Consider the following 11372-nt stretch of genomic DNA (forward strand, 5'->3'; position numbering starts at 1 on the left):
TTTCAAAACAAAATCTGTACGTTTCTTTTAGGCTGTCGATATTTTTTCAAGGAAGGGGGACCAGGGCCCAGGGCCCAGGGGGCTTTGGTCAATAGAATGGAGACCCACAGGCCACAAGGAAGGTCGTGAGGGAATGCAACAAGCGTGTCAGCGAGGGAGGAGTGTGCGTCGGCCACAAACCGTTCTCGCGCGCGCGCGCGCGCGAGAGAGAGCTACAGGGTGACAAGGGCGCACGATATGTGCATGTGGGGGCGGGACAAAAGGGATTGGCCAGAGGCGGGGAAGTCAAAGGGGGGAGAGAGAGAGAGAGAGAGAGCGCACTCTGTGTGTGGGCACTGGGGGGGGGTGTTGGCACCGCAACGCACAATACCGGGAGCGGAATGGGGGTAGGTAGGCTTGTGTGCCAACAACGCTCCTTTGATTTTGGGGCAGGGGGGCTGGAGTGTAGCTAACGTTAGCTTTTGCCTCCCCTTGATTCAATTTAGCCAATTTTTTAAAATTTCTTCTCAAAAGATGGAAAGCCTTTCGGTTTAAGCAAGGTCTAAATGTTCAAATGCCTTATGCCTATCCACACCTATTCTATTTCTATTTCTATTCTCTCTCTCTCTCTCTCTCTCTCTCTCTCTCTCTTATAAAGTATCAACCCCCCCCCCCCCCCCCCCCCCGGGCCACCCTCCCTCGGTTGCCCCACCCTCGTCGTTTGCTGTCCTCTGCCCAGCTTTGCAGTAGGCATATGCAAAACAATCTCCTTCTATACATAATAAACTATAGTTAATCTTTTTCCCTAGAGAGAGAGAGAGAGAGAGAGAGAGAGAGAGAATTAACGCCGGGCCATAGGAACAATCTCAAAGATCTATCCGCCGATGAGTCTTCAAATCAAGACTCAAGACCTCCGGAATTGGGATGACCTCAAAGATCTATCTGACAACTCAAGACCTCTAGAATTGGGATGACCCAGAGTAAAAGAACATTTACAATTCGCCTGCAACTTTTTACAAGAATACATTTAAAATTTTCACCTATTTTCTTCAAGGCAAGCTCTGAATCTAGCCAAGATTTTGCAATTTTAGCCGGTTACAAATACACACTTAAGGCCCGTTCAAACCATGTGGGTTGGGTTGTTAAATTTCAAAATGTATATTGCTAAAATCCCAAGAGCCTAGCTAAATTTCAAACTTCCCTTGCACTAGTTTGGAGAAGATGTTTTTTGTGCTAATAGTAGCTAGGTAGAGTTCACCTACACCCACCCCAACCCCATGTCATCAAGATCCGTGCCTTCAATCCCTAATTTTGCCACATTCAGCAAAATTGGGAAGTCCGCTCTCTACTCTCGTCCACCTTCTCTACTCTTGTACATTGTTTTCCACACTGCATCAAATAGGGACAAGGTTACAGGGTGAAACCCTTCTGAAACTTCTAAGGTAACCCCTCTTCCTTGTCATTTCCTTTCAAATAACTAAATGCCTTTCTATCTGAACCTTCCTTCTTCAAATCTTCTCACAAGCTTAAGCCATCATTTCCCTAGGTATGCTCACACAAACATATTTATTCTACTTTAGCCCTTTAGGTCATCTCAATACATACTTTATTAGTCAAGAAGGGAACAAGTTGAACACTATCAACCCATAGAATCATTTTCTTTTGCTTTAGGAGGGGGTTGAACTCGGGTGGGTCTCTCCGACCTCAGAGTACCTCAGCCACTACGACACCGTACGATTTTTAAATAGGACCAACAATCCTTGCTAGAGATTTGGGGAAGTATATGTTGCTTTTAGAACCAAGTTTTCTTGTGAAGAGCACCATGAAGTCATTCACACTTTTGTGATGTGTGAGTACCATACTTTCCTTTTAAGTAAAGAAAGCAAGCCTCAAGCCTTTCACCGTTCACTGCTCCACAGAGTCTCAAAGAGTAGCTTTCTAAAGGAACGTGATTCCTACAGGAGCAAAATGTGTAGTCTACTCAGTTAGATAAAGCTATTAGGTGGAAAGTAGTAGGTCCACTGAAATTGTGGGTGATTAATTCCACTCAACCACATGTAAGGCCGCTGCCCAAGTCACAGTATGCAATTCAAAACACTAATAAGTAACACACTCTCATATGTACTATGTACTATTAGCATAATATGGCGGAAGGGGGAGGCCTTTACACGTGTTGCAATCTGCGACTTGAAAGCTAAGTCCAAAACTAAAAAAAGCCCTTTGCACGCGATAAAGAGGGAGAGGGGGGGGAGAGAGAGAGAGGTGGCCGGCCGTACTAGTAGAAAGGAGAACAATGGGATGCACAATCCACAGCACTATTCAACACTTCCTTTCTAGGAGGGAATCTGCAGGCCTGGTTCGTTGTTGTGATTATGGACCATTCTCGATCCATTTGAGGGAAAATAATATGTTTTGAGCAGGGTTTTACCTTACAACCTCCATATCTCAGAACAAACATATTACCATTACGTTGAGGCACCCATTATGTTATGTAATGGAGATGGTAGCAGTAGCTACTCCATGCCTGCAATCCTGATTCAAACTGAGTTTCAGTCAGGTTTTACGCCAAGTTCACATCCAATTCACACCACCAGATCGCAGTGCACATAACTCGCAGAGTTTCACTACAAGATTCACGTTTGCCCATGGCCCACATCAAGTTCACATTTGGGATCAACGGTTGTGAGCTTCACCCACACATGACACCGATCTTCATCCATAGATCCCCTCCAAGATTGCTGTTTCATTTAGTGACAAGGATGGACGATTGGGGGGGGGGGGGGGGGGTAGGTCCAAAAGGAATCAAACATGGGCAAAAGCAACTGTCCACCCCACCAGTTTTCATCTGCGGGTGAGCAACTATCCACTATGAACAGTGCCTCATAGAGGCATCTCAGTGGTTTGGGTAAAAATTCTCAGCATTTTCCCAACGCTTAAACGAAGTGCATGCAATCTTTAGATTAGTTCGCAAGCGATACCACTTCAATTTGTCCTTCACTGGAAAAATGTAGAGTCTATAGGAGCAGGAACACTAGAAACGTATGGCTCCACAGAGATGAAGAGGCCGATCGGCAATGCATTTGAAAGAAAGTGCGTCATTGCCTGGGATCTGCACACAAAAAAATGAAAGTACAATTTTCTGTGCCATCCATGTCAATGCCACCATCATAACACCGGAAGCCACAAGAGAAATCAAAGCTCTACAACAGAACCTGCCTTTCCATCTGCATGTCAGCAAAATAAAGCCTGATCCCCTTACTCTCCCAATGCTTAATCAAGACAAACCATTTCTCAAACACGTTTTGAACCAACATTATTGCAATCCGAATGCCATTATAGGAACAAGATGACAGTAAGATATACGCTCACGACACTGAACTACTTTAAATCTAAGAATTTACACAAGTCGGTAGCCTCCATTATCGTTTGAATGGATCCAAGGCCATCATCACATCATTACATTTAAATCTATCATCAACCTTGCCTTTGTTTACAAGAACCCATGTGTGCCTTCTTAGTCACTGTTGTTAAAACAAAGTACAAGCCTGCCAAAAGCTACCAACCGGCCAAAACCTGCGCTACAAATTGTGGTTTTCTCTAACTACTGTAATGGGTTCACATGTGCTGTGCTTCATCCAGTTAAGCTACAACATCACCAGAAAGGTGATGGCGAGTGAGTGATAGCAATTCGATTACATTTGTGCATTAATTGCCCCTACAGGTGCATCTGCTACAATTGAGACGACTACAATGTACAAAGGTTTCTAAATGACACGTCGCTGCGACTAGCTCCATCTTAAAGGACCTCAAGCAGGCTGGAACCTCTTCAAAGGACCAACATCGGCTGCGCTTTCAACGAGAACACCATTCACGAGGCCCCCAGAGCTCCCTTTTTCAATGCAAATTGAGCCTGCCGGATCCTCCTTTTCACTACAAATCGAGCCTGTTGCATCATCATCTTTTTCGCTGCAATCCGATGAGCCATTAAAATCCTCCTGACTACTATAATTGTTAGTGTCTTTCCTTCTATGCTCTTTACAGGACTCGCTCTGCGAAAGGCAATCACTCTCTTGCTCCTCCTCCTCCTCCTCCTCTTCCTCCTTAATATTCTCCTCCATCTCTTTCATTCGGCGCATTTCCATTATTCTTTTGTGTGAATTGGAGTGCACTTCACTGACAAAGGTGGGACTACCTGCTGGTCTGTATTCAGGCACAAGCCTACCTGACTTGTACCGCACGCCGCATGCATTGCACAAGGTTTTCGGCCCCATGGGACCTGCTCTCCACTGAGGGGTTTTGGTTACCAGGCAATGAGAACAGCGACGAACAGGCGCCTCGACGATTGGCTTAAATAGAATAGCAGATTTCTTTGCTTTCTTGGCAGGAACAAAGGCTGCCTCTTGTGAACTGCGTGGAGAACCAAAGAAGACGGGAGATTCTTGAGCAGCTGCCCCGCCAAGGCGCGTATCAAATAGGGTGGGCATGAGAGAATCCAAGGACCAAATCCGCGAGCCTGCACGCGCCCTCTTGCTGCGGGCACGGCTCGGCACATGCTGGCTGCTGCAGCAGCTTGTCGAAGGAAGATGGGTGTAGGTGCCTGTATGAAAAACACTGCTTGGCTCAAGCACAGAAATGGGGCTCGGGCTCTGAAACTTGTTATCGTGCTGTGAGACAAGTTTGTCGTCATCTTTAAGGCTTCCGAGGCACCCCGAGCTTACGAGTGATGCAAGCTGTCGATCTCCTGAGTATGAGCTATCTTCAATGAAAGTAGAGAGCCATTCCAGCTGGTCAGCTAGCTCATCCGACTGAAAATTGAAGCATAACACACAGCTTGTCAGGCAAAACCAGCACAAAGCATTCCAATGGAGCACAAGAAGAAGCCCTCTCCTATGCATTTGTGCAACCAGGTATGCCAGGCAAAGCCCCCCTCTTGTGCATGCACCTTTCACCATTGCCTGAAAGGTGAATTCCCCTCCCCCCACCCTCTCCCCCCCTCTCTCCTGCGCATGCACCTTTCACCATTCTATGGTGGAAGTCCCACAGCACAACCACACCTTCAAGAAATGCAATGGCAAGAAGGGACTTACAGGCTGGGGCATCAGCTTCAAGCACAAAAATGTAACCATGAAAGGCACATGCACATCCCACGCACGCACACATGTAAAACACGCAAGCAACACATGCAAACTCAGAGACATGCAAAACGCCAAGAAGGAAGAGAGGGCCATTACCGGCACACAGAGACCGCTTGTCGTTGCCAGCTGTTGGCTTTCTTCTTGCGCCACACACCTGTCGGCCTTCAGCTCAATGCCACCATCGCCACAGCTCGAATTCCCCTCTTTCAATTGCTCCTCCTCCTCTTCGTCAAATTCATCACAAAGCTCGCCGTTGGAGAAGTCCAGCAGGTCGTCAATTCTGAAATTGGGCTCAGGAGTAGGTGGTACCCACGGCTCTGAAGGCTCTGGGGGGTGGGGGTGCTTGCGCATGAGTTCGTGATGGACACCGAACCTGAGGGGAGAAAGCATAGCCGAGGTCTCCATGGAAGCTATATGACAAGACTCTGTTGAAGGCAAGGCCTGCGTATATCTGTGTCTGTCTGCGAGATGAAAGGAGGGAAGTGAATAAAGCTTCTTTTGTTGGAAAGGCGAAACAGTCGAGGAGGAGGGTATAAAAGCGGGGCACACACACACAGACACACACACCCACAGACACTCACACACTTATGAAAAGTAAGCGCTTTCCCCACAGTACGCTTTGATGCAGAGAAGCAATGGAAAGCACGCTTGGGCAGAAGATGATTGAAGCTTTTCTTTTCCTATTTTACTCTCTGAGGGGGTTTCTCCTATGAATATGTTTTTTTTCAATGCTTTTTTCTGCTTGTGGGGAAGACGATGATAGAGCAGAAGAGAGAGGAGCGAGAAGGAGGGAGCAGCAGACGAAATGAAGGAAACGCGGGGAGGACAAAAGCTCGTGAGCACAAAAAGAAGAGGGAAGAGAGAGGTCCGATGAGAAAGAGAGGGAAAAAGGAGAGAGAAAGAAAGGGCGACGCGCACAAATACAAAGTCTAGAGAGAGAGAAAGACGGCGTGTAGAGAGAGGAGAGAGACAGTGAGAGGGAGAGAGACACTGCGTGAAGTGAATGAGTTGGGTATGATTTGTCATCTACCCTTTGGATTTATCCACTTCCCGCCTCCAGCTTTAGCGGCTCTCGCTAGATTTAGCGGCGTGCAACGCCTGCCCTTGGCCGGCTGTTCTCGTGCTCTCCCCGCTAAATCTGACGGAGGTTTCCAGCGCCCTTTTCAAATCGAAGGGGCCGTTTTGGCAAAGCAGCCGGCTCCCCACGCCAATATTTTTTTTAAAAAGACAAAGAAAGAATCTCCTCTAGTCCTCTCCACCGAAAGAGCCTCATTAGTCAGTCCTTACTAGAGTCCTCATCAGGGTGGGTTCAAAGTTCAGCATACCTGTGCAGTGTGCTGCATGGGCAATTTCGATTTGCCACCTCGTTTATAAAGGCCACGGCTGAGAGTCATGGGATCTACGACAGAGAATCAATCATCGTTGATCCCATCTCCGCCATGCAAAAATTTATCATCCTCGTCGATCGTGTCACGACTTGAACCCCCTACACCCTAGCCAACCCGCCTACCACGACACGTTGAAAGCATTGCGATCTAGAGCTATAAATACTTGCCCCCCCCCCCCCCCTGTTGCGCAATCAACGGTCCAAAGCCCTCGCCCCACCGAAAAGGCGCCCCAATCGTATATCCCACGACTCCCATCCCGTGTCACTTATAAACGACGATTGGCCACTCGAGAGGCAAAGGCTTCTCTGCAGATCCACCATTGCCTTGGCAAACCTCTTTTTGGAAGATCACGGGGCCTTGTGATTGGCGCCCCGGAGGAGTTCAAAGCAAGCTCGTTCCTCCCTCACGTAGTCTCGTCCTTATATTTTCTTTTATCGTTAAATATGTGAAAAGAGACCAGGATAAGGACTTTTTTATAACATGAATACGAGTCGGAGCTTGTTCCAATTGAATAGACATTTTACATACGAGTGTGTGACTCGTCTTTCGAACGGAGGAGGGAGAAAGAGAGAGAGAGAGAAAGGGAGGGAGCGAGAGGGACACATGTCAAACAGTAAGCTCCTAGTACAGCTCATCGTCGTTTAGTATATATGAGTGCGTGATTCGTCCTCTGGACGAAGGGGGGGAGAGAGAGAGAGAGAGAGAGAGGGGGGGGGGGGGGGGGGGGGGGGACAATGAGCTCTCAGCTAAAAATGGCGGCTCATCGTCATTTAGTATATAGAGAGATGATAAGTGGCCAGCCATAGAGCTGGATTACCTCAAGTAGGAAGTCCATTACAAAAATACAAAATCTATCACTAGTCCTCTCAGACACTTGCAAACAGTTTGACATATGCATCCGAAAATTTTCGGTTTACATTTTCAAGTTTGGAGACTATTCTTATTGTTTTTAAACTTCCAATTTTGCTGCCAATCCAAAGCCTCTGAGTTCTAAGTATAGCGGCTGGTTTGGTGGAGTTTTTGGCAGCGCTACCCATCGCTACCCACCAAGCACAAACTCTCACGCCTCCTACACTACTCAAAAACGTTTTCATGTTATCAATAAACATGTTGATGATATTTGTTGGTACCAACTTTTACTAATCCTTTATCATTGCTTCATGCATATATCGTAGCAACATACTGGCATAGTATGGTCATTTGCATGTTTACAAAAGAACTTTTTTCCACCGTTTATTTTTTAGTGCAAACATGTAGGGGGCGTCAGTTCATTAAAAAAGGGGGAGTTGTGTGTGTGTGTGTGTGTGTGTGTGTGTGTGTGTGTGTTGGGGGGGGGATTGTTGTGTAGCAAAGTAGAAAATCGAAAGGCAAAAAGCTTTCGAGAATGGAGATTACTTCGGCATGCTACATGCGAGGAGAGAAAGGGGAAAGAAGATTCGTTGGGTTTGCATACTTTGCAATCACCTATGCATGTATCTTGAGGTATGTTGCCACGCCTTAGGGGCAAGGGGAAGGATGCATGTCCTGCAAAGGGCTCTCTCTCTCTCTCTCTCTCTCTCTCTCTCTCTGGCTGGTTGGATGGCCTACAGAATAACGACCAAAGACAATTGCTTTGAGTGTGATGGCCACCTCCAAGCTTCCAATTGGGGATGGAAGGCAAGGCTGAAGTGTGAAGGCCTCTGTGCTTAGTATATGTGGGGCAGTCCTCTTGCATGTGGGCATGCTGCCTCCCCTCCGCTTTATGCTTCACATTTTAATGACGGGAAATCTTGCTTATTATTTTAAAAGGGAGAGCCATTAACAAACCTATATTATAATCCATCAGCCATGATTTACACAAAGAGTCAAGCTTATTTGCCTAGATTTATAGCTATAATGCCTAAGTTACAGGCTTTTTGCCCAAACAAGGGTTGACCCCATCCCAAATAGTGGAGCGAGAATTGGCACATCCAAGCAGGTAAACTATGCACAGACCTTGAGACTCCACCCGATTGGGCGGAGTTACAAAACTATGTCGGTGAAAGAGGTTATGGATAGTAAAGGATGTGGGGGTCAACATCAGGAAAATTGCAATTAAGTCCAACAGGGCTAGTGTTTGATGGTTCAACGGGGGTTACTTACTAACAACAATCACCATCCATGCGAAAAGTACCCTACTACCTTAAGTGAAATGAAAAAATAAGTGAGCAATAACCACGGTTTTCCATTGTTAACTAGGAAATTTATAGTCAGAGACCAGAATGTGAGTTATTTGCACATAACATAACACATCTTAAGAGAAGAAAATTCAAAGATCTGTCATTTTGCTCTATCTAATCGTTTCATCAAAATGTTCACCATTCTCTCTCCCTCTCTGGAATGAGTTGAACACTTATGATATGTATTCCATGTTGGTCAATTAGAGTTAGTTCATATCATATTACGACCTTAGACATCAGATCAGACAAAGACTGAAATGAAATGCAGAGTGCGGAACTGAAATATAGACTAAATTGGAAACTAAGACTATAAACCGAAACTGGAATATATTCAGATCAGTATAAGGGAGTATAACAATGCGAGCCCAGTTTGCTATGAGCTTAATTATTAGAGTTACAAAGCACAAGAGCATGAAGAGCTCCAAGATACAAAACATTGATAGTGAGTAGTGATTAGTTATAGTGATAAGTCCTAGTGATAGTCATAGTAGTATGTAAAACTTAGAAGTGAGCCCTATTTATAGCCTCGGACTGAGCCTGTGAACGACTGTGTACTATATAAGGTACCACAGTAACTGCCATCGGTAAGTCTAACCGGCCTAACCTCCCATTTAAATCTTTGTTTGGAGGTTGTTCCCACCATTTACATTTCCTTCCCCCCTTTCTTTGAATCTTGGAATGTTTTGCAAAATTTCAGCAAACCCCTATGATCAGTCAAGCAGTATCGATCCATCGAACTTTCTTTCGTTTGTCATGAGCCTTCTTCCTTGGAGGCTTGTACAACAACACTCTCAATGGTGCACTAGAATCGGCTTGATTCTCTCTCTAGATTAGACGATAGAGAGCCTCTTGCTCGAGTTGGTCCTTGCACACCGTCTTCATTTCTACCTCATAAGGTATTAAGGCGTTCTAGGTCTTGGTATCACGATCATACAATGTTCTTTTGCCCCTAGTGAGTCTGGCCCTAGCCAACTTGTAACCGTAGGAGGTCGTATGAATCGGAAGTGGTATGTTGCACTTGATTCTAGCTTCAAAGAGAATATCAGACATCTCCCTGAAGTGTCGTTCAGATGTTCGGATCTTGATGTCTGTTGATCAACCGGCTCAGTATAGTCGGGTATAAAACTAGAAAAAACCTAGGGTGTTCAGCCTCTTTAGGAGGTAAGGCATGAGCATTGGAGAATCTAGGATGAATCGGATGAAGCTCATCACTATCTGATACTCCTATTGCATCATTTTTCTGGATATGTGAACTAAATGATAGAGGCTTTTGAGATTCATCTCCTGCTCTCTGAGGGTCATTCTGGTTCATGGCCCTCTGCTACCGATGGCATTGCATTTCAAGAGCTGCTTGACTTTGTCATCTAGAACTCCCCTTGTAATTTGTAGCTTGACCAACATTTCCTGAATCCGAGTTTTGATATCTTTCATGCATTTGTCGATTGGCTTATCGCCCAATAGCACCTCTAGTTGTAGTCCAAGACTCTTGAGATCAACAGTGAATGGGTCCTTTATGTGGGGGTTTACCATCACATCTTGAATTGTGAGGATCCAAAAGCTGGACACAATTGGGATGAGATGGCTGCCATCGCTGAATCTGGAGGTCGAGGTTGGTTAACATCATCATCATCATCGTGATCACTGTCATGACGTGCTCTGGTCCCATCCTCCTGATCTTGGTCTTCAACATCTTCCTCATACTCATTGGCATCCTGGTTCTTGATGTATTCCAGTAGTACTTCGTTCACCAACTCTACTGTGTACTGCTCAAATTTATCTTCCAAATCAGATTTCATGGATTTGACTAAATTCTGTAATTGCCTTCAGCATCAGCTATATCAACCAAGGATAAATAAATATACTTTTGAGAGATAGCATGCTTCATAGTGTTATGATTGGCAAGTAGTGAATTCAGGGTTGTTTTCTTTTCATCGAGCCTCCCCTAGAGCTCCTCTTTTGCCTCGTCTGCTACCCGCCGATCTTTGTCTAGTAGCCATCGATAATCATTCTTGAGTGTTTCAAATTCTTTCAATTGTGCATTCATCACCCTAGCATCCTTGTTTTTCTCAATTGAAAGCTCCAACATCTTGGCTCTGAGTTGCTCCATTTTTTTCTTTGCCTTTTCTATTTCAATCTTGGTTTCTTGAAGCTCTGACTATAAGGCGTTCGTGCTGAGCTGAGAGCCGTTTGTTGCGCCTCTATCATCTGTCCCATGGCATTGACAATAGTGTTCAATCTAGACATCATCGTCACTACACATCTATCTATAATAGTATCCACATCAATTTGAGAGCTTTCATAGACAATGGGAGGAGTGGGGTAAGGCACAAATGCCTTATCTACCTGTTGAACGACCTGTCTCCCATGAAGAGGTTTTTTCTGTAGCCTGTGCAACATGTCTACATGAGTTGGTTGTACTGGAGGAGGAGCGACTAAGTCTAACTAGGACTGGTATGTACCCTTCTTTCTAGTGTCATCCGGTGGAATTCGCTCATCTCCAATAGTCTTCCTTTTCTCAGTTGATGCTGGCGGGGTCTGAGCCAATTCAATGGGTTGATCTACTAAAGTACCTTAGCCTTGTCCCCCTGCATCAGGCTTGGTTGGATTCGTTTGTTTTAGCTTAAGCTGGTTCAAAAAAACCATTGTATTTTGCTTCTTTTTTGGTGGCTTGG

The 11372-nt window shown here is 45.5% G+C and overlaps 1 protein-coding gene across 1 annotated transcript; it reads right to left on the reverse strand.

Moving 5' to 3' along the window:
• Positions 1 to 3553: 3553 nt before the first annotated feature.
• On the reverse strand, positions 3554 to 5821 carry LOC147463835 (GATA transcription factor 6-like). Its single transcript, XM_086491483.1, has 2 exons — positions 5211 to 5821; positions 3554 to 4784 (listed from the first exon to the last, which is right to left on the reverse strand). The coding sequence occupies exons 1-2, from the start codon at positions 5517 to 5519 to the stop codon at positions 3786 to 3788; spliced, it is 1308 nt and encodes a 435-aa protein (XP_086347609.1). The 5' UTR covers positions 5520 to 5821; the 3' UTR covers positions 3554 to 3785.
• Between the last annotated feature and the right edge of the window lie 5551 nt (positions 5822 to 11372).

This window comes from Adiantum capillus-veneris, chromosome 2 (genome assembly GCF_014529385.1).
Source record: "Adiantum capillus-veneris isolate H3 chromosome 2, ASM1452938v2, whole genome shotgun sequence".
Classification (NCBI taxonomy): domain Eukaryota; kingdom Viridiplantae; phylum Streptophyta; class Polypodiopsida; order Polypodiales; family Pteridaceae; genus Adiantum; species Adiantum capillus-veneris.

What these genes read in the sequence shown, in the direction of transcription:
- LOC147463835 (XM_086491483.1), bottom strand. Translation starts at nt 5,519, where the DNA reads ATGGAGACCTCGGCTATGCTTTCTCCCCTCAGGTTCGGTGTCCATCAC. An exon ending in CAAGCGGTCTCTGTGTGCCG is followed by an intron (nt 4,785 to 5,210) that starts GTAATGGCCCTC and finishes TTCAATTTTCAG; the next exon opens with TCGGATGAGCTAGCTGACCA.